The following is a 23,103-nucleotide window of genomic DNA, read 5'->3' as shown; positions in this document are numbered from 1 at the left end:
AAAGTTTACTGAAGTAAGAGTAGTGATACTTCATAATAAAAATACTGAAGTAAAAGTAAGTGCAAAGCATAGTAAAAAAAATACTCCTGACAATATATATATTTTTCAAAACTATACTAAGGTAAAAGTAGCTTTATTCTGTTTAGAAGTGATACTAACATTTTATTTAAATTAGTCTGTGAAACATAATTAGTTGCCTAGTGGGCTCATTATACATATAATGTCAATAAGAGTTATTCGTTTTGCATTATTTGCTGAATAATTTACGGTTGTAAATTTAGAGAGAGAGGAGCTAATACTCTGACAGGGTCTATTCGTCTGCAGCTAAAATCTGCAGTTAGGAAGGAGTGGACATATTTAATTTCTTTAGCTTTCAAGCGATTAAAAAAAGTCAAATTTTGCATAGATTTTTTTTTTGAAAACAGTAATGCATGAAATACAAGCAGCAGAAATTGTTCAGCGTCAAAAGTGGTGTCGAATTATGACTTAGGATTTCCCTCTCTACACCTTTTAGAAATTGTTTCTAATTTTTTGTTAATTTAAATGTAAATCACCTTAATTTTACTACCCAGAAAGAAATAGAGCACATTTAAATGTGGGTTTATTATTCAAGTGTCTTGGGCGCCCCCTGCTGGCTCCAGATCCCATAGCAGCACCTAATTTGTTACACCTTAACTGGAAAGTAATGACTTTTATCATTTAAAAAAATGTCAAATTTATTTTATCATGTAGTATATTAGTCCACACTAATCAGTTTTTTCTCAAAATACTTTAATATTGATAATATATTAAAGTATTTAATATAAGATCAATATTAAAATTGATAATAATTTTTGAACATTTGAAACAATAAACCATTTAGAAAAGCTTTATTGACAAAAACATGGATTGTTTTCTCAGTATTTGTCTAGAAAAAAATGTTTTTTTTATTTTAATTATGCTTTGTAAATGTAAACAAACCTTCCTTTGAGATGAACCAACTTTTTACACTTTCACTAGTTTGTTCGTGATTCTTTCAACAAAGTGCTTCAAACGTTAGTTTTAATATTCAAATGTAGACAGTGAAGACCTTAGTAAATAAATAATAAAACTTTAAGAAGAGGCACAAGCAGCATGTCAGTGAAAAAAATGCAGATGTTTTAAACTTTACTGATGCACAGAGTAGTTGCAGTTTTAGGTTCTTGCCAGAAGATGGTAATGTAGCACACAAAACAAAGCGCTCAATCACGTTAGTTTACGTCTGCACGTCTCGCAGTCTGTTAAAAATGAAAAACTAAAATCATTTTTGGCAAAAAGAAAAAGTAAATAGCTAAAATCAATCATATTATTTGTAGAGGACAGTTAACAACGGCCAATGCTGGATAAAATGAGATGTTTAACAGATTAAGAGCAAATAAAGGACAATAATCCAAACAATAATCACACCACCAAATGTTAAACTAAGTAAATAAACAATCACAGATTAAAAAGCGAGTGAAAAACTAAAATTTCTTTCTATTTGTAGAGTATTTTGCAATCATTTTAAAATGGAACATTTTTAAACAACTTTCAATCATAAAACAAAAAAATAAAATAATCTTGAATTTACATTTCATTTATGATGACAACACAAACAATAGTAAAAGCATAACCAAAATGATGAAAAGATTTAATTATGAGGAATCTAACAAAGCATATAATAATACAAGTATGTAAAATTCATTAAATCTAGAAGCACATTGTCATTGAGGGCAGCGGTAACCTAAGAATATAATAAAATGAAATAATAAAACATTATAGTACAACATGAGTGGGCGGGGCTTCCATTCCAAGTGGGCGTGGTCTGTCCGACCAGTGGGCGTGGCCAATGCGAGCCTCTCGGGCAGCAGCAGGATGAGTGACTGTTGAGCCGCTTTAAGCCTCATAAATGACACAGAGCCCAGAAACAGCCGAACCTCCGAGCTTCAAACCCAACAAACCTCTGGATTTATAAACGTTTCTGGATTTTAAACGGTCTGTGGGAACTTTTTTAGTACTTTTAGCAACTTGGGGCAACAGACAGCCGACCGCAGAGGTAAGAAACATCTAGCAGCTGTTACCAAATCACTACGACAGACACCTTTAAAGGTAAAGACTGAATTACTGATGTACAAAAATGACGGGCAATTAAACCTACACGGCAATAAACACGCTTTACGCCATTTAAATAAGCCTACAAAAAGTTAAAGAAGATTAAAACATCAAAATAAAGCAATATTCTATAGATGGATCAAGAAGGGTCACATCTCTTCAGCTTGAGGTGTTTAACATCCAGGTTTGTTTTGTTCTGAGTAATGCTGATCCACCTGTTTCTGTACCTGTGTGATGTTCATTGACCTGAACAAACACTAAACAAATAAGTTCTGCTCTGAATGCTGCTGTCCAAAACTCAACCAGAAATCAGGAAATGAAGATGTTTCGGAAGAGATTATTATCTTTTTGACATCAGAATTTCAAATTACAGAATCAGCACACTTTGATGTTGTTCCATCCTTAAGCTCAGTAGTTTTCTGTCAATTTCAGCAGCTTCGCATGCTGGTTTGACTTTTTTCTCATGTGCCCATGTAAACACAAACTACCTGATCTGCTGGATCTATAAATAAATATTTAATTTCTAATAAGAAATGACAGAAATACCTTATTGTCATCTTCTTAGTTCTTATTGTGGGCTGATTTGGAGATTTATATTAGGTGAGTGTAGCTAAGTATGACTGCAAATATGTGTTTAAAAAGTTTCTCAACACTTTTAATCACAAATAACCCTACAAATATGTTTATTTTTATTTTATAGGAATTGTTAAGGATGCCAATAAGTTTTATAAACAACTGATTAATATTTTCTAACATGAAGTTTCTTTCTTCTGCAAACAAATGTTCTCATATTATAAGTTGTAACAATTTACATTTAACAGAGTGAGGCTGCTGTAAAAAAAGGAGAAACATTTTAAGGCTTTTTAAATATTTTACAAGGGCTGCAATTAATTTTGGAGACCATCTATTTAGTACTATTAATAATGTTTGATACTCCAAATACTGGCTTAATGCATGAAGGGTGTAATTCATACATTTAAATGGAGTTCAGTCAAAACAGAGTGCAATTTAATTAAGTTAAAATGCTATTTTAATTTATCTGATTCAGGCCTGTTGTTAAAAAGCTGCTGTCATTTATCACTTCCATTCTGAGCAAGAGCAGGGGGATAGTGGAGAGAAAAACTCTGATTTAACATGAAGAATCCTCTAAAAGAAACCAGTGATTGTCACTTTAAATTCAAAATATGAATGCAAAACAAATGAACAATGTAAACAAATTTGAGTTACAAATAGGAAATACCGTAAAAGAAATATCAAAAATAAGTAACATTAAAAACTTGCTAGAAAATGACCGTTGAACTTTAAGGGAAAGTAGTTCTGATTTAATGGATCAAATAGTTTCTGCACATCTCTGGAGTTTGTTTCGAGCTGAAGATCATAGAAACTAAATACTTCCTGCCGTTGATTATTCCTCCTGGGAACACAGTGAGCTGGACTTTGACTCCAGCAGCATTTTGGACGAGCTGCAGTGTCCTGATGGATTTATAAATACCATTTCAATACTTTTATCTTCTTCCTCAGCAGTTTTTCTGTCTGCTTTAATTAGAAACACTTTAGTATTTTCTATGGTTTTTAAGCTGTGTTGCATTAATGCCTGTATAATTTGAGGTAAGGATTCATAATGACAAATATGAATCCTTCTTTGGATTCTGTGCAGTTTTTTCTCTTGGAGGGATTTCTGACCCGTTCAGTCACTGATATTTGGACACATTTAGTGTCTGTAATGCATATTAAGTTTTATATCATCAGCATATATAGTAAGACTTCTTATCTCTATAATCTGAGCTGGTGGGATCATATGGATAAGTCTGTCACAATAAGCAATAAATCAATTAGTAGCTTTAATTAATTTAATGCTATTAAATCAATGAATTTAACTACCCCCTTTTAGAAGAACAGTTTTGTTTCCCATGACTTAAGAATTCATTTTATTTGTTGTTTTATTTATTTTGGATATTTAAAATATATTCTAGTTACAGCGCTAAACACTCATTAGAAATTAAAATGTATTGATCTTTGAGAGGGTGAAAATAGGTTTAAAATTATTATTATCATTTATTGCAATGCCTTTTGGGACAATTTGTCACCCAGCAAAATGTGCTATCATGAGAGGCCTAAACATGGACATTAATTAAAAGCAGTCTGAGATCAGAGCCTGGAGGAACCCCAGCTGTGATCTTTGTTAGCTCAGATTCATAATGTAACTAAATGACACGTTTTCACACTGGTGACGGTAAAAACCTTAAATTCAGACGGTCAGGGTCCATAATATTGCTAGATCTCTTCAGGTAGTCAAACAAAGCTCCACTTTTTAATTACTGCAGTTTAATTAAATTATTATTAGCTTAAAACCTAAAACATTGAATTAAAGCAGGTCAGACGAGAGTCCAGGTAACTGTGTTTGGCCGTTTGTTTAATCTCTGTCGGCATGTGACCATCTGACTGACTCGGACTCTCCAACCGAGCGGGTTTGGGATTAAACATCATCGTCTCTTCTCAGATTACGCCCCACCTCTGTCTGCAACAGAAACACACACACTGGTTCTTCTATCTTTGCGAGGACGGCCGCTGACCTGATGCATTCCTCAGCTCTTATCCCGAATCAGATTCAAACCTTAAAAGGATGATCAAGTTTCAGTTTGGTTCTGACCTCCAAAAACTCACCAGATATTTTATTACCAGTTTGCTGGTTTGCAGAGGGAAACAAAGTATGAATCCTTTTGTAATTGAATGAATAACAGATGATCATTTCATTTGATTTTGTCATGATGTTTTCTGGATTATTTGCATGTTGCGTGTGCAACTAGGATTTCAATCAGAGGGTTTTTGTCTGCAGAGAAACCGCCCATTATATTAGTGGTAATGTGAGCTGCATGCTTGACTTGAACGTCTGCAGCCATGTTGGCTCGCAGGAATGCAGTCGAGTCGGTTTGTGAGGTTTCTGAATGCGACCAAACAATTTGCTGCATATTTTCTAAAATCCATTTTTTTATGTGATCCAGTAAAAAGAGAAGCTGATAAGATGCTCATTGGCTCATCTTAACACCAGACTTTACACAAAACATGCTAATAAAAACAATGAAAGCTGCACAGTTAATTATCTCATCTCAATTAGCTGAGCTAAGAGAAAATGCTCAGACAGAAACACACACACAGACACACACACACACACACGCACACACACACACACACACAACCTTGGATGACCAAACAGGAAATAGGAACAAAATCCAACAGTTTATCCCATCCAAACCCACACAGATTAGAGCCAGATGGTTCAGGATGAATTAGTTTGACTCTTCTTATGGGACAGTTACAATGTGTAGACAAATTTATTTTAAGTTTCAGTGCTATTTCCTTAAAGCTTTCTTGGATGTCATTCCTTTTCTGCAGGATAGAAGGTGTCATGTCGGCTCTCCAGTGTCTTCCCGGCAGCTGAACAGAGGTAGGATCTCTGATATCTTCGAATCCTCTCTGGGTATTCCTGGAATTTCCCGGAACGCCCAGGGTGGGACGCAGGCATGCTGTCACTTTTTCCTGTTTGTATGTTGCCACTGCCTGCACTTCCTGTTTCAAACGTGAAGAAAGTCACATTAAAAGATGCTAAGTTGAGTAAAAAAGGAGATATTGTTCTGACATTTTTAAGCTGCTTATCATGAGATCATAAATCGTTGTGATTCTTGAGTCGTCGTCTCAGCAGAGCTAAAAATATGTTTCATTATGATGGATTTTGAAAGTAGATTTTGAAAACATGGACTGAATTAAAGCTGCCTGATGGGAAGGAAATCTATATAAACAAACCGCGACATGTGGACAATACGTGGACGCTCTTTGTTTGCTCGCCCTGACGCCACAGTGAGTCGAGTTCATGCAAACAGGAGATAAAACTAACTTTTAGTGTCTTAGTTGCTGCTAAAGATGGCCACTAATTTTGGAGGACTTTATTTAAAAAGGGCCAGTGTACGACTCAAACATAAATGTCACCATTTGACGCGCTGTAACTAATTCACATTGTATCTTTGTGTGAGTCTGTTTGACGTTATTACACAGAAATGTCCAGATTGTTGGACATTTTGTGATCTATTCTTAGACTTATTTTCAGATTTCACCATGTGGAGATAATAGAAACGTCTTCAAAGTAAAACTACATGCAGGGATGGTAGAGAAAGAGAAAAACGATTTGTTTTTCCGATGGAGAAGAATTACTCTGGTTCAGCCATTCACAGTTTGTCTTCCACACAGTCGTCATAGTAAAATGTGTTTATTTTTCGCGTTGTTGGTGACCCAGCGGGTTGTGTGTGTTTTCCCAGGAGTTTCCTCTGCAGCTCGTTGAACACAGAGGCCGACCGGCCCGGCGATGCCTCCAGGTTCTCCCATCAGAACCAAACATGCTCCTCACTTTCAGCTGGAAGATGGAGTAGCCGCCTGACAGCCCGTCAGAATGATGGCCTCGGTGGTTGCCGGGGGCAACCGGAAGAAGTCCCTCACGTTGAGAGGGGTGGACCCGGAGACCTGCATGATTGTGTTCAAGAACCACTGGATGCAGGTAACAAACTGATGGGTTTTTAGTTTTTAGCACCGGTTTGTGAATCAGTGTGTCTGTGTTGGTTTGTTACCGAGTCGTTCTGACCCATTTACAGCACATCTCTGTCTGCTGGTGCCAAGAAAACCCAAATGCTCTCAGTATCTGTGTGTGCAAGTGTGTGTGTGTGAAAGATTTCAGTCAAAGGTCAACAGACAGTTCAGACAAAATGCTAAATGCTTGTTTATTTGCTCTATTTCTCACTAATTTATTATATTCTATTTTAATTAGATCATAAATATGAAATGACACATGTACACTCCAAAGTCTAGCCAAGGATTTCTGGTCTAGTTTCTAATGCAACTATCATAGTACACTTTAAATAACAGAAAATAAACTTATAAGTTACTTTTCAACAAGATATATTAACTTGTTTTAAGTCAATATCACCTTATCATTGATGAAAAGTATTATTTATAAATTAAATCTGCTGGTGGGACTTATACTTTTTCATCAATATTAACAAATTATTTACTTAAAACACGCTCCTATTTCTTGCTGAAAAATTACTTAAGCTGGTTTTGTCTTTTTTCAAGTGTGCTAAGACATTTGCACTAGAAACTAGACAAAAATACTAAAATAATTTAGAGTTTTGCAGTGTAGAACAGATGTAAACGTGAAACTGCTTGAATCAGACTTTGCAGATTTGAATTAGACTCCACTCAACTGAACTAAATAAGAACTAAATAAGATTTTATTGTATAATGAAATGCAATGACATCAATTTTTACCCGTTAAACAAATAAAGTTCGATAAACATTTATTTTTCTCTGGAAAAAAAATATCTGTTTAAATTATTCTCCATGTTCCTGCAAAAACACAAAATCTTACCAAGTATTTTTGGTCTAGTTTCTACTGCAAACATCTTAGTAAACCTTAAATGAACAAAACTAACATACATGTAACTTTTCAGCTTGAAATAATAGCTGGTTAAGTAAGTAATTCCTTAATATTGATGAAAAACTACAAATACAGGAAGTGTTAAATCCTGGGAAAATAAACGAAATAGCCTGAGAGTGAAACTAATGTCAATATTAAGGAATGATTTACTTAAAACAAACTCATACTTCTTGCTGAAAAGTTAGTTTCATTTTATTTTAAGGGTCTAAGGTATTTGTGCTGAAAACTCGACCAAAAGTACTTGGTGAGATTTTGTGTTTTCCTATTTATTTTGTATCAGATTTTACATCAGTAGCTAAATAAAAAAGTTTAGTCTGATGTCCTGCTGCTCTCTGTGAAGGTGGTGAAGATTCTGGAGAAACACGAGCCGAGTCGCAGCTCCTCCAGAGCGCTTAGCTTTCTCTCCGGTCACCATGGCAACAGCAGCAGCGGCTCCAGAACCTTCCACCTGGGTCCGATCCCCGCCGACGAGGCCAGCGCCGTGCAGAACTACGTGGAGCACATGCTGTTTCTGCTGATGGAGGAAGAGGCGGGGCAAGGTGAGGAGGAAGAAACAGTAAGAAAGTAAACGTACAACGTTACTGTACGCAAGTAGTTTTATCAACTTTCTACTTTTACTTCCTACATTTTAAGAGAAAATATCTGTACTTTCTTCTCCTTACATTGTCACATATTGCTCAAACCTTCCATGATGAAAAAAATAATAATATGAAGTGACATCAAATTGGAAAAAATCCACTTCTTGCACAAAAGGTGTGTTAAAGTGGCAGTAATTGTCCAAAGCTGGACCATTAAAAGATAACTTTTTACTTTTTGTACATTTCAAAACTTGTGCTTTTTTTTTACTTTTACTTGAGTAAAACAGTCCAACCTGTACTTTTACTACAGTATATTTTCTCCAAGAATCTGTACTTCTGTTGAAGTGTTGGAAGTGAGTACTTTTGACCCCTGTGGTGCCAGGAGGAGCCATGGGCCCCATTCTGGAGTTCGTGGTCCTGGAGGGCGTGATGGAGAGGCTGTTCCTGTGGAGCCTGAGGAGGCAGTTCACTGAGGACATGAAGCTGGAGCAGCTCAGGATGTACCAGATGCTGCTGTCTCAGGCCAAGCAGCCGCTGCTGCACCACAAACCGGTTCTACGGCCGCTCATGATGCTGCTCACCTCCTGCGCTGGAGCCGCAACCGGTCAGTTTATAGTTAGAGTCTAACGGGAAAAGAACATTAAATCCTACTTTACTTCACTTGGATCTCCAGCTGATAAACTATCCTTTTAGATCAGTGTTTCTCAAACTATGTCAGTCTGAGAGCCACTTAACCAATTTTAACAATCACGGATCACCTAGCTTGAATTTACCTTGCAGTACCTTGCGGACCACTAGGGGCGCTGACGTCACTGAAAGACGGCTTTAGATGAAGAATAAAATCCACCTTCAGAGATGGTTCAGCAGTTTAACAGTTGATCTCACCAGCTGGTGTGTTGCTACATCTTATCTCTGCTCCCTGCAGACGCCGGCGGGTTGGTGGAGGCCGAGCTGGTCCAGCTGCTCAACCAGCTCTGTGTGGCTCTGGTCAAAGACCCGTCGGTGCTGGAACTGTTTTTCCACACCAGTCAGGACCAGGGAGCGGCCAACTTCCTGCTCTTCTCCCTGCTCATACCTTACACACACAGGTAGGAGCTAACGACGTCCCAGTCAGGATTTTGTTTGTCATCAAAACGATCCGAGTCATTTTGGATGATTCATTTACTGATTCTATGCTGAAATCTGACATGGATGGATGGACTGATGTCAGTGTTTTGTCTCTAAACAAAGTTTTGAATAAACGCATTACTCCTTCAGGCATTTTTTTCCTGCATAGCAGTTAGCTGAAGAGTTAAGCTAATATTAGCATATTAACTTGGTTTTTATATGACTTGTTGATGATTTGGCTCAAAGCGCATTTTGATGCAAAATAAAACATTATAAAGTTGTTCTACTTAGTGGAGATGGATGGATGGATGGATGGATGGATGGATGGATGGATGGATGGATGGATGGATGTGTCATCTCTTTTGCTCTAAATAAATACATACAGTTTTCAGTAAACATGAAAAACTTGAATAGGTTTGTTCATGTGATTAATAATTGAAAAAATGTCGTCTTCTTTGTCTTTTCCGTAACAAGCCAGATGATGATAGATGTTTAAGAAACTAATTTTACTGTAAGTGAAATTAGTTAGGTATTGGACAGAAATTAAGCAAAAGCTCAGCTAGAGTCCAAAAGAAACCATTGAAAATTGTAAAAAAATCTAAGAACTATTTACAAGAAATGGTAACAGAAAAGTTGTGGCATATTGTTGGTGGAAAGTGGTTCAGACTGTTTTTGTCTTTCAGGCAGGGTCTGGTCGGCCAGCAGGCCCGAGACGCTCTGCTGCTCATCATGTCTCTGTCGGCCTCGGAGCCTCGAGTTGCTCAGCACATCGCAGAAAACACATACTTCTGTCCTGTAAGGGTTCACACAGACAAGAACATAATTACATAAAATCCTTCAGCACTGATGCTGGAAGTCCTTGATGGTTCATGTCAAGGCAACTGCAAAATAATCTCAGGCATTCAGTTCAAATTAGATCAGCCAAATGTTTCAGACTGGAGACACTAATTTATCCTTCACACACCTGTTAGAAAAGAAAAATAAAAGAGAACTGAATGCAGTGTAAAGCAGTCCCTTTTTTCACTAACAGAAGGTAATCACCAATCGGTTCAACAGGTTTCCATGAATCAAACGGCTGTTCAAATGAATGGAGGGTGTTGTATGAGCTTTTCCCACATTCATCTCCCCTCTGCATTGTAATCTCATTATCACCAGTTATGTAATAAACTAATGAGCTCGTAATGCCTCCTCAGAGACTGAATGTGTACAGAGAGAGAGAAGAAAACCCCGAGGCGACTAATGAGGGAAATCCAAGAAGACAACAAAATGAGGGAAAAATAGGCCGAGACATGTTAAAAGTTATGATAGGTCTATGCGGTCCTGGAGATCTGGCATCCTGCATGTTTTAGTTCTCTGCCTGGTGGTAGAAACAACCTTTTCAGGAAGTCGGTGTTCTTCTTAGACCTTCTAATGACCCATTATTTGATCCAGATGAGAACTAAAACATGCAGGATGCCGGCCCTCCAGGACCCACTGTGGGTTCTATACAAAATATGTTCAATCATTTATTTTGCACAAAGTCATTCTTAGGTAATGAGATTTCATTTCAGAATTAGCTGTTTCCAGCTTCTTGTCACTTTAAACCAAACGTTTACAGTCGCACATGAAAATGGCTGCAAACAGATGGGCGATTATACAACCATAAAGCTTGGAAAGGCAGAAGTAGAGCCTCCTGCACAACCAACAAGAATGCAGCATGTGGTTTCTGGATGGTAAGTCTGCAACGAAGTTCTTGTCTTTTCCAGCAGCCATTGTACAGCACATCTAGCAGTAAAACCAAATGTGTTGGAGTTCCGCTTGGGTTGAACACTGCAGTGCTGAAAGGCTTAATAAGAATATGAACATTTAGGATGAATTCATTTAACTTTGTGACCATAAGTCAATAAGAGAAGTTCAATAAAACTAAAATAAGTGAACCATGAGTTAACTGTGTCAGCCATGTTGGCTCCTTGGTCACCAGTTTGTGCTTTGGCCTTTTGTTTGAGGAGAAAACAGAGACGTTGAGGGTTGAAACCAAGAGGCGGCTCAAGCTGCTCTGCACGTGCCACCTGTGAGCGTGTCGGTGTCGGAGTTTTCCAGCTTTAAGCCCATGTGACCTCAATCTGTCTGAAGGGAGCAGATTAGTAAATCAGCCAGGGATTGGGCTGGCAGGGATTAACAAGGCTGCACATGATTGGACGGCTGCCTGATTTTTAACAAGACTCCAGATTGCAGCTGTTTTCCACCGAGGATGATGATGATGATGTTTAGACTCATGTGGTTGATGAATCTCTCTTTTCTGTCTCTCTTTCTTTAGATATTCTTGATTTGTGTTAGTAAAACATAAAATCTTTGAAAAATGTTTTGGCTTGTTTATAAAATATATAGAAATAGAAGTCTAGATGTTATTTTGACATTAAAAAGTTAATGAAGAATCAAAATTAGCCAGAAAATCATTAGTTCTCTTTAGAGGAAGGATGTCCAAAGTGTGGCCCGGGGGCCATTGGTGGCCCTCTGAATGTTTTCATGTGGTCCAAAACCTTTTAAAAATAACTTTTAAGCAGGAAAACATACTTTTATAAAGGCCACAGTTTGTTTATTGGTTATTTTTCATAAACTGTTAACAGAAAATTATCATGATTAAGAAAAATAAAAGTGTTTAAAACATCCATCTTTGAGTTTTAGTTGGTTATTGAGTTAATCAAAAACTATTTAATAATATTTTAATTTAATGAATGAGTTTATTTTAAATAGTTCACACTAAGTGAATCTATTTCAAGCCTTTATTTGTTGTAAATTTGATGATCATGATTTGCAGATAATAAAAACCTCATATTCAGGATCTCAGGAACTTTAAATATTGTGATTTTCTCCAGGTGAAGCTGCTTTGGAGAGCTAAGAGAGCTTTTTCCTGCTTTTCAGGGTAATTTATATTGAACGTTGAAGGATAATTTGAGTGTTTATTCATAATTTTCCCTAAAAAGTCGAATGTTTTCCCTTAAATATCTTTTCCGGCCATCAGTTTTTTCCTTCAATCTGCCCTAAATCTCTCCTAATCTGCTCAGGAATTTAATCTGCATGAAAGCCTCTGTGTGTGTTTTTCTGATTCTGTGGGTTTTACCTGAAAATACTGACAGGTCACCAATAAACAGAAACACCAGCACACAGTAAAGTGTCTACAAGAAGTTATTTAACTGCATCCCACTGGTTGATGTTTCTGAAGCTAAATGAGGGTCTGGAGGAGAAGAAACTTAGTTTTATTTAAGCTTCAGACCTTACAGTAGAGGTTTGATGTTTAGATGCTGGAGGTTTCAGGCTCTTCATTCAGTTTGTAATGTTTCTGCGTGTCTGAATGTTTCTGCATGTCTGAATGTTTCTGCATGTCTGAATGTTTCTGCATGTCTGAATGTTTCTGCATGTCTGAATGTTTCTGCAGGTTCTGGCCACCGGTCTGTCTGGTCTGTACTCGTCTCTTCCAGCCAGGCTGCAGGTTTACAGTGAAGACTGGCACTGCCTGGAGTCTGCAGACTGGCAGCAGGTGAGAATCTGAAGAGGTTCAGCTGTTCACACCGGCCTCTGTGTTATAAAGAATAAACTAATATAGAAGTACAACTGCAACCAACCACTAATCGGTAATTGATGATGGGGTCAGAATAATTACATTTTTAGTAATGGAGTAAGTTCAGTGACAGTAAAGACGATCTGTTCAAAAGTTTGGAAGTTTCTTCAATAATAGAGCAAAATAGTTGGATTAATAGACAGAAAGTCTCAAAAATATCTTATGATATATAATATATTGACTTTATTTAGCTGTAAGAAAATGTGTGTGAATAATTGAATCTTATTTTGTGTGAGCAGGTTCCAGCTCTTGTTCATTTCCTGCACTCACTGGACTTCTGCAGTGCTGTCACCAAGGTGAAAACCAGAACTAAAACACCCAAATGTTCAGATATACACAACACATGTAGTTTATGATGAGGCTCATCATAAACCTAAATCACTTCACATCCCAGAAGGTCACAGTTTGAGCTCATATTTTCTGTATGTCCCCAGATATTTGGGTTTTATGAGCCGTGTTATGATATAAAACCAGGTCACACTTCGTCTGCCCCTCTTCCTCAGGTGGCCCATCCCTCCATCCGCTCCCAGTTGCTGAGTTACATTTACAACGGATTCCTTGTTCCTGTTCTCGCTCCTGCTCTGCACAAGGTAACAACATGCAGACAAGGAAATTACAGCATAAAAGTACTAATTCATCTCGCAACCGAAGGGCTGATTACTACGGAAGAGGATTAGGGCCACTTAAAAATATATATATTGACTTTAAGCTCAGAATTTGGGCAGAAGTGGAATTCTGAGATTAAAATCAGAAATCTGAAAAGAATAAAAAATACTGAGATAAAAGAAATACATTTCTGAGAAAACGGTTAGCATTCTGAGATTAAGTACAGAACTGTGTGAAAAAAGTAAAAATACTGAGAAAAAGAATTCTAAAGAAAAAAAATCAGCATTTTATAAAATTTTTTTGGTGGCCCTAATGTTCTTCCATAGATTATTGTTTCTGCACATTTACTGTGTAAATGCTGGGGAGGTCTTTGTTTGGCCCAAAAGACAAGAGCAGAAAGTGTTTAGAAAATACAAGTATGGATATTTCATTCTTTATTTCATTTACATTTTGGCAGAAATAAATGTCTTCTTTTTTGATAGCTGACATTTGTTTTTATTGCACTTGGATTCAAACTTTTAGGGTTTAGAAAAGTGGCAGCTAAGGTTTATGACTAACATGTTTTCACCACTAGAGGGCGCCGAGCAGAAGGCGAGAGTAATAGAACAGCATCTTATATGTTTAAAACAGTTTTTTAAAGTTTTTGTTTGACTTGTGTCATTGACATTGTTCCCTTTGCCAATCCAGAGAAATGGAAAGTCTCTCTAATGTGTCTCCATGTCATCCAGCAGATTAAATTTAGATCAGACAGCTTTGTTTGTCCCTGAGGGTCAGTTTGATGATGGACATGGTATTTGTCCGTCTCCTCTCGCCTGGTTGTTGTCTTTAGCTGACCGTGGAGGAAGTGATGACCACCACTGCGTACCTGGATCTGTTCCTGCGCTCCATCTCTGAACCCGCCCTCCTGCAGAACTTCCTGTCCTTCATCCTGCTGCATCGTCATGACAACGTCCACATCCTGGACACGCTGGTCAGCAGGGTCAACACGCCGTTCCAGGTAACACACTCACAGTTACCGCTTCACATCACCTAGAGCTGCAGCTAATGGTTAGTTTCTTTCCTCTAAAATGTAAAACATGTTGTTTTTTTTCTGGTGTAGTTTTTCATTTAATGCTCTGATTGTGTTCTTATTTAGCCTTTTTTGAGTCTGTGTAGTCCAGTTAATGATTAATCATTTACTAAATTGGTTGAGGATTATTTTTAATTAATCAGATTAATCGTTTCAGACCTGTTTCTGTTTGCTTTCAGTTAGGAACTGTGTCTCTGGCTCTGTTCAGGACTCTGATTGGTCTCTTCTGCGAAGACGTTATGCTGCAGCTGGTGTTCAGGTCAGTCTGAAAGGCCCACACAGGCGGCCAGTACTATCTTTGTTCATTTAAACATGTTAAAAATAGAGATTTCATCTACTTGTAGAGCAGATGTTCTCCTAAATGGCCACAGGGGGCAGTAATGAGCAGGCTGGGTGTTCCACTATGCATCCTTAAAGAGTCTTAAACTTGCCTGGCTGAAACCAGCAGATATGCTGTGTTTTCTCCTCAGGTATCTGATCCCCTGCAGCCACCTGAGCAGGAAGCAGCGCTGCTCCCTGAAGCAGAGAGACTGCTACTCCTCCAGCGCCGCCTCCTTCCTGCTCCTCATGCCCTCCTGGTGCCCCATGTACCTCAACAACAGACACTCAGAGCGCATCCACTGGCCTAAAGCAGCAGGTTGGTGTGGGTTTAAAACACGAAGAAAAACCTTCTAGGAGACAGATATACTTACTGTGACTCTGTGTTTGTGTCAGACCTGTCGGTTTCAGACAGCGTTGGCTACAGCAGAGGGTCAGACTTCCTGATGGATGTTAACTACGTCCATTACCTCTGGGACGCCCGCCAGGCGATCTCCATCTCCTGCAGGTTAGTTGGTCTGACCTGCTTCTGAATGTGGCTGAAAATAGAAAACTGAAGTGCACTGGTTTGGATTTTTTTAAATAAAAATACAACAAAAATTACATTAAATTACAATTTACTTTGTTGGCTCCTCAATCTGCACTTCATCAGGACAAACAAGCAGTAAAATAATGTTTAAAGAGATTTTTACAACTGAAAAATAGATTTCCTTTTATCTTTAACAGAAGGAAAACACAGATTATTTATAAAAATGTGACAAAAAAGGATATTAGCTTCACTTTGCATCAATTTAGTCGACCAGTTATGACCAAGCAGAGTCTTGTGCAAAAACTGAAAAATATAGTTTTTAAGTGCCATCTGTTGGTCAAATGTTGCCATTACTTTTATTACAACGTAAAGATGAAACTGTAAGGAGTGTTGTCATAAATAATATATACATTATTTATGACAACAGCAATAAAACTGTAACAGACTGTTCAGTTTTTTCTTGTGGGAAATGTTTGAGTGTTTCTTTGTGTTTAATCCTGATAGATATGGTGGTGTTTGTCAGTTGCTATGGCAACGAGTCAGTGTGTAGCGTAGCCGACACAGAGAGCGATAAAAAGGTGATTTTGAGTTGTTTAACGGTTTTTCTGCGTTATTTTTCTCTTTGCTGTGTCGCGTTGCACTAAATTAATAATACTTGCATCTCCAGGTTTCATTTTGTTGATGGAGTTGTTTTACCACGGCAACTCGGCGATGTATGGCATGTAGAAGAATCGCCCTTTTGCCGTCCAGCTTTGTGTAAACAATAACATGCAACATGTTTTTATTGTCAATATTTTTAAAACCATTGAATGCAGACTCAAAATGATTTTTCCAGAACTGATTAAGGGAAAGTGTTTGAATGTTGATGCATCCAGAGTGTGCTTTGTCTCCAGCGCCTGCAGGTTTTGGTCGGCGGCGTACGACGGCTTCGACCCGCCGCCTCAGGATTACCGCTCTGACACGCCAGGAGACGATCTGGAGGACGAGGACGAATTCATTCAGCGGATAAAGAGCGACTCCATCTGCTCTCTGGTCGTCCTCCGCCCTCCGTCTGCCCTCTCCGCTACGCCGTCGTCCTCGGATACCGTCTCCACTAGCAACCAGGCAGGCAGGGCCAGCTCTGCCATGGAGTTGGAGTGGGACGACATCTTCGCAGAGGAGGATCTCTCCTCCTCGTCAGCCATCTTTAATGTATCGAATGGCTTTGTGGAGCCAGACGGATGCAGTTTTTCACCCGTCCCTCCGCCGCCGCTTCCCCCTCGCCACATCCAGGAAATGAGGCTCACCGCCACCAAGCTGGTGCGCGGCGCTTACGTAGAGGAGTCCGAGTTTCAGGACGACGTCATCGTCTACGATCTGGTCGCTCAGAAGGACACAAAGACGGCTCTGTTTGAGCGGATCAAGGCGGCGAACCGACGACAGTCGCGTGAAAGCCTCTCGAAATCAGGCAGAACGGTGATGGAGACGGTCAGCAGCATCATGTCGACACGGAGGAGGAGCGAGGATGGAGGGAAAGAGGAAAGGAGGAAAAGTGAAGATTGTGACAGATCAGCGAGGAGGAAAAGCGAGGGATTTGGAACGAAGGAGAAGGAAGATGGAGAGCCGCATGTTGTACTGAATGGTTTTGATGTAAAGAATCATATCATCAGCAAATCTGATGACTCTGATGAAGAAACTGAGTCTTTTGAACAAAACTGCATCCAGAATGACATCCCAGCGTTTAACGGTCACAGCCAGTCAACGCATGAAACCGGCGTCACTCCGTCTCCAGAGACAATCAATCTCACAAACGGACTTTTAGAACCAGAGCCGCTTCGAGTTTCAGCAACAAACACCCAAAACTCAACCGCTCCCGCCAACCGGAACTCCAAGAACGACTTCCTGTCCCAGTACCACGAGCTCATGCGCTCCTTAGGGGTGGAGCCTGACGGTGATGACATCACAGATGACGTCGGTTCTTTCAGGAGGCGTGTCCGAGCGCTGAGGCAAAAACTGGCAGAGGAGGAGGAGCAGCTCGTCTCTGGGTTCAGCTCCTCATGGGATGAAGCAGAGCAGGAAGGAGAGGTGGAAGCCATGGAGGAGGAAGAGGAGGAAGAGAAGAGCAGCAACAGACAAGGAGGTCCATTTACAGGTTTGTGTGTGTTTTTGCAGTGCAGAACCAGACGTGTGAGATTGTGATGCAATGTGGAACAAAGATCATTTATTATTTCATAACTATGTTTTTTTTTTAGCCATTCTCTCCGTCCAGATTTACCAGATTTCCTGTTTTCTCTTTGCCTGTAATCTCCAACCACACCAGGTCCGTTCATCAGCGTCTTGTTGTCCCGACTGGAGAACCTTCTGGAAAACTCCATCGCCGTCAACCTGCTGGTGACGGGGATCCTGGCCCAGCTGGCGTCGTACCCGCAACCTCTGCTGAGGTCCTTCCTGCTCAGCACGGAAACACACGACCAGCACAGCGTACGGACGTTATACCAGGTAGCACCAGCGCACCGGGTTCAAGTTCCTGAAACGGTTCCAGACGTGACAGCGCTGTACGAACCGTGTCTGCAGGTGTTGGTGTCGGTGCACGCTCAGATCGAGCGCTACGTGGAGAACAGACCTGAGTATCCCGCTCTGGTCACCCAGGCCTGGAGGTTCCTGCTGGCTAAAGACCAGGATGGAAAATTTAGAGGTTAATAAACACAAGCAAACATCAAGACATGCATGAACAGGTTGAAAAACACCAACAAGTGTTGGTCCATTTGCCTTTAAACACAGATACATTTAAAATTTATCCCATTTGGATACAAAGTCTTCATAGCATTAACCCAACCTTGCAGCTTGAATAACTAGAAGTTTTATTTACAGGATTATTTGATCATTCAAGAAAACTTTTGATAGTTCCTAAAACACAGGAATGTATTTCTTTGAAATATTTAACCAAATACATTTTGAACCCCCGTTTCTTCATCATTTTCCTTTCAAGCACCCATGTCATCTTTCATTGTTGTCTTAACCTGCCCGGCTTTCAGGGGGATGTTTTGGTTAGTTTAATTATTTTAATTCTGACCCTTAAATCATTGAATCATGAAACAAATGCTAAGCTAATTAGTTTTTTTTGCAGATATTTTTAAAGTACAAATAGTTAAATCTGAAAAAAAACCTGATAAATTTGAGTGACAGAGGAACTTAAGCAGCGACGACGTAAAATTCTGATAAAAACTTTAATTCTTGTGAAGTTAATAATTCTTGAATATTGATAAAAAATACTAGCTTCACTTTAAACATGGGGAAAATGTATTATTAGTGAAATAATCTTCCAGTGGAACTTATTCAGTTATGGTCTTATATTCTGTCGAACCTTTTCTCTCAGAGGCGCTCCAGTCTCAGGGCGGAGACATCATCCTGGATCCGTCTCGACCCAACGGCTCGGTGAGGAACGCCCTGCCGTTGCCCCCCCTCAGCGTCTTACCTCCCTGCCCCGCCATCCCCCCTCACGCCAAGAGCCGAGTGTTCGCCATCGTCATGTTCGCCGAGTTCCTGAAGGAGCTGGCGGCCATCGCTCAGGAGCACAGCGTGGCGCTGGACTGCTGTTCAGAGGAGTGATGCAGGAGGATCAGAAGACTTCATCACAAATCAACCTGATGGTTTATGCAACTTATCTGGACAATTTCAAAAGATTTTACTGTAAATCTACATGTAAATTGTGTTTTTTTTCTGCCTGACAGCACTTGAAAATGTTTCCCCATGTGAAGATAGATTATATTTATAAAATGATTGGATGGAGATTATTTTGAAGATGATTGACATTAAATTTTGTATCAATTTGTGGAATATTTGAAAACCAGTTTCTGTGCTTTCTTCAGTCTTTGCATGAAATTATTTACAACAAATTTCTTTACAACCTAAAGCCAGTTTAAAGATACATCAATCAAACATTTATTTAGAGAGAGATATGGTAAACAAAAACAGAACAACAAAAAGTTTCAATAAATAAAAAATAAAAGTCTATTGTTACAATTAGTTGTAACAATAGACTTTATTTGCTAAATATTTATTTTAGATGTAAAAACATTACAGTAGTAGTACTGTAGGCTGTTAATACATTTTAATAAAATCTGCAATGCATTCTGGGTAAATGGCGTAAGCTAGGTGGGATTGAGCTCGCTAGCTCCCAACAACTCGGGTAAAGTTAGCCTTCCTGTGTTTACTCTGCAGATCCCAGAACAGAACGCGTCACCAACCCAGAATGCATTGTGCAGGTAAAAAATTAAAGAAAATATATAATTTTTTAAAGTAATTATAAGTTTTGATGTATGTAAATTTTTTAATTAATAGGAAAATGACAACATATTTAGGTCAGAAAAACGTGATATTTGTTCATTGATAAGCTTATCATTAATGCTGCATGTTGTAATGCTGCATGGTTTCCTGAAAGCCCCCACCCTTAGAAACATGCTGTTATTGCTTGAGATAAAAAGTTGATCGAATATCTGATGTTATCATAAATGAGTTTAAAATTTCTTCCAGTTCTTGCAAAAGTTTAACTGAGGGAATCAATTATGAAAAGGCTGCTTGGCACAAAGCAAATAAGCAAAACCGCTTCTGCCTCGCTGAGCTGCAACGTGTGAAAAACAATGTCTGGAGAAAAATCTCTTTAAAAAATCACCTAAACAAAGATGATAACAGTAAAACAAGCAGCAGCCCTTCTCTCTTGATTTTGTGAAACTATAAATTGATGGTGTAAATGTGTCGGTTGCACAAATCGTACACAGCGCCTCACTAGTCACACCTACTGAACTTTTTCACACTTTGTGACTGAAAAAACCCACAAGATCTCAGATTATATTAAACTGTGACTTTGAAATGCAGGGGAAATGTGACATTTTATTTTTGTTTTGTTTGTTCAGAAGCCTCCTCACAAACAAATAAACAAACTTGTTTATTTGTTAACTTTATATTTATGCTGAGATGTATTTGAGACCTAACTGAGCTCAAACGTCGAGCTGAAACCTGTAACTATGGCAACACAACAAACGGTGAAGATTAGTCATTGCACTGTCAAAAAGTAAACGGTAACACTTTATTTGAAGGGGTGTGCATAAGACTGAGATGACACAGTCATAAACATTCATAAAGACTTCTTTATGTTCATTACAGGTGTCATGTTTTTAACAGTGTTGTGTCAGTCTTATGGACACCCCTTCAAATAAAGTGTTACCAAGTAAACTTACAAATCGTAAATCTTTTCATTTATCTTTGCTAAATAAATTACATAAAATTATAATTATAATTGTCCTTATAAACTTAACTAAATCTCTTACCAACTAACTAGAGCTATTTTTACAGAATGCTGTTGCTATAAATGTCATCATGTTAGTCACTGTGCCTGAGTTCGTGTGAGAGATTTGTGTGGGTAGATATGAAACAGCAACCGCAGTGACAACATCCACGATACTGGATTTCCCAACCAACACAATTTGGTCAATATGATCTCATAACAAGATGGTTGCTATGGGAGTGAGGCCTGAAGGTGTGTGATTTCTCCAGAGGAGAATCAAGCTATGGAAAAACAGCATGTTTAAATGTGATTTCTATGCTTCCATGAACAGGTTAGGGTAGGTCTACGGTCTAAATAAAACACGCTCATTAAGAAATAAATTCTTAGATAATCAGATTTTAGTCCTCATCTCCTTTCAGAATGAGCTGTTTTATTGTCATTTTAAATTCATATAAGTTGCTCCTGGCCACGCCGACGTCTCAACGTTTACACTCACATGTGAAAATGGCTGCAAACAGATGCGCAACTATACAACCATACATCTTTGGAAAGCAGAAGTAGAGCCTCCTTCACAACCAAAAAGAATGCAACAAGTGGTTTCTGGATAGTAAGTCAACAACAAAACACTTGTCTTTTCCAGCAGCCATTGTACAGCGCATACAGCAGCAAAACCAGCTGACCAAACATGCAGGAACTCTCCTAGCGTGTTGCTAGGTAACGGGCTGGGCTTACCTGGAGTGGTGACGTTACAAATCAACGCCACGTTCAGATAAAAGTGAAAACCTGTGCTTTACCCTGGCAACACGATTTCTGTCCAGTGGGAGAAATTATTGGTATCCATGTGAATTTGGTTGCAAGGTGTAGCTTACTTGCAAAAAGTACAATGTGAAAGTAAACCAGACCAAATGAAAGATAGTCTGCATGTGGTCCAGACCAAACAAGACGACCAAATGACGTGGATACACCTAAGACTGGACAGTCAGAAAGGAAATATAATTTTTTAGTGAAAGTACAGTTTTAGAAGGAAATGTGTACTTCTCATGTACTACATGAATGCTGGACAGATCTTAATCTTACAGATTAAAACACCGTTGTTTCACTGTTTGCATTGGTGGTTTGATGGTTTTCTTTGATGAGTTTTCTGCCTCTTCACTGGTTGTTTTGGGCTGCATAGGGGGGATCCGGCCCGTTCAGCGTAGGCCGACATTTTCCACTAGAAGCAGTAGAGGCGCCGTCTTTTTCACTCAAAGTATATTTATATATAAATATGAGATGTTTTTCTCTGTTCCTGTGGTAACAACATCTATACTGTGCTTTATACGTATTTGCTCTACTTGGGCGGAAAGCAGAACATCACAGGGGAGATAATGCTGATTAAGACCCACAAACATCTGATTAGGAAGGAAGGCGAAGCTCAGTGGTGGAAACGCGTTCCTCTTTCTCTCTGTGCCTCTAACATGTTTGGTGGCATAGTTATTCGATGCAACTTTCACTTCTTGAAAATAAAAAGTTGGTGAGATGTGGAATTTCTGAAGAAAGAAAGTTTTATCAATGCCAAAACAACAAATATTGGTCAAAACTGTTTATAAAGGGTTTGTTTGAAACAGCACTTTGTTTAGATGAGTCCAGATTAAAAGAAACACAACAACACAAATCCCTTAATACACCACGGCTTATTTCACTTATAACAAGACAATTTTCCTACAACATATGTGAAATAATCAACTAGTGGAACTTTTTCATCAATATTAAGGAATTATTACTAAAACAAGCTGCTGTGTCTTCCTGAAAAGTGGGTTTAGTTTGTCCTTTTTCAAGTGTACTAAGATATTTGTACTAGGAACCAGACCAAAAACACTTAGTAACATTCTGTGTTACCAAGTAGCTAAAAACAGCTTCATCTGATCAATGATATGTTCGGGTGTGATTATTGTAAAAGACCAAAAAGAAAAGAACATGTGGTTATGTGGTTATCTGAACCGCTAATTACTAACTTCAAACATTCATCTTCCTGTTCATGCAAACATGCTTTTAGAATAGCAGAAGTTACTCACAAAGCTTTTCTTGTACGGAGTTCTGTTCAAAGGGGGGTTATTATGCAGAATTGACTTTTTTGAGTGTTCATTTCAAACGATGCGCCGCCGTGGAGCTTCAGTCCTCAGTCGGGTTTTTGCCCCACAGAGCACACGGCTCCTCCAGACTGGTGGCAGCAGCAATTCACTCTGCATGTCTGAGCTCCTAATTACGCTTTTAAATGGCTGCATCATGGAGAAGCATTGCTGTGAAGATGGAAAGTGTAGGAGCTTCTTATAGAGACAGAGGCCAATTTCAAAGCATCAGATACGGCGCTAAATCAAAGTCAAATTTCTTTTAAGTTATTTTTGACACATACAGAATTATTACAACAACTGAAGGTAATATATAGTTACTTGATTGTGCTATAA

The 23,103-nt window shown here is 38.8% G+C and overlaps 1 protein-coding gene across 1 annotated transcript; it reads left to right on the top strand.

Annotated features, from left to right (window-relative positions):
* The first annotated feature begins 1,832 nt into the window (after positions 1–1,832).
* Positions 1,833–19,222, top strand: LOC106932728 (FHF complex subunit HOOK-interacting protein 1A-like). Its single transcript, XM_015011568.2, has 18 exons — positions 1,833–2,053; positions 5,503–5,554; positions 6,420–6,655; positions 7,932–8,130; positions 8,552–8,773; positions 9,095–9,257; positions 9,960–10,071; positions 12,692–12,793; positions 13,114–13,170; positions 13,378–13,464; positions 14,310–14,477; positions 14,729–14,808; positions 15,020–15,186; positions 15,264–15,375; positions 16,290–17,527; positions 17,696–17,874; positions 17,950–18,070; positions 18,752–19,222. Exons 3-18 carry the CDS (start codon positions 6,551–6,553, stop codon positions 18,982–18,984), a joined length of 3,345 nt encoding a protein of 1,114 aa, XP_014867054.2. The 5' UTR covers positions 1,833–2,053; positions 5,503–5,554; positions 6,420–6,550; the 3' UTR covers positions 18,985–19,222.
* Positions 19,223–23,103: the final 3,881 nt, after the last annotated feature.

Source organism: Poecilia mexicana, unplaced genomic scaffold (genome assembly GCF_051168715.1).
Source record: "Poecilia mexicana isolate PSO_F unplaced genomic scaffold, ASM5116871v1 scaffold_18, whole genome shotgun sequence".
Classification (NCBI taxonomy): domain Eukaryota; kingdom Metazoa; phylum Chordata; class Actinopteri; order Cyprinodontiformes; family Poeciliidae; genus Poecilia; species Poecilia mexicana.
The sequence above is the reverse complement of the archived record's forward strand: the minus strand, read 5'-3'. Positions and strand labels throughout refer to the sequence as shown.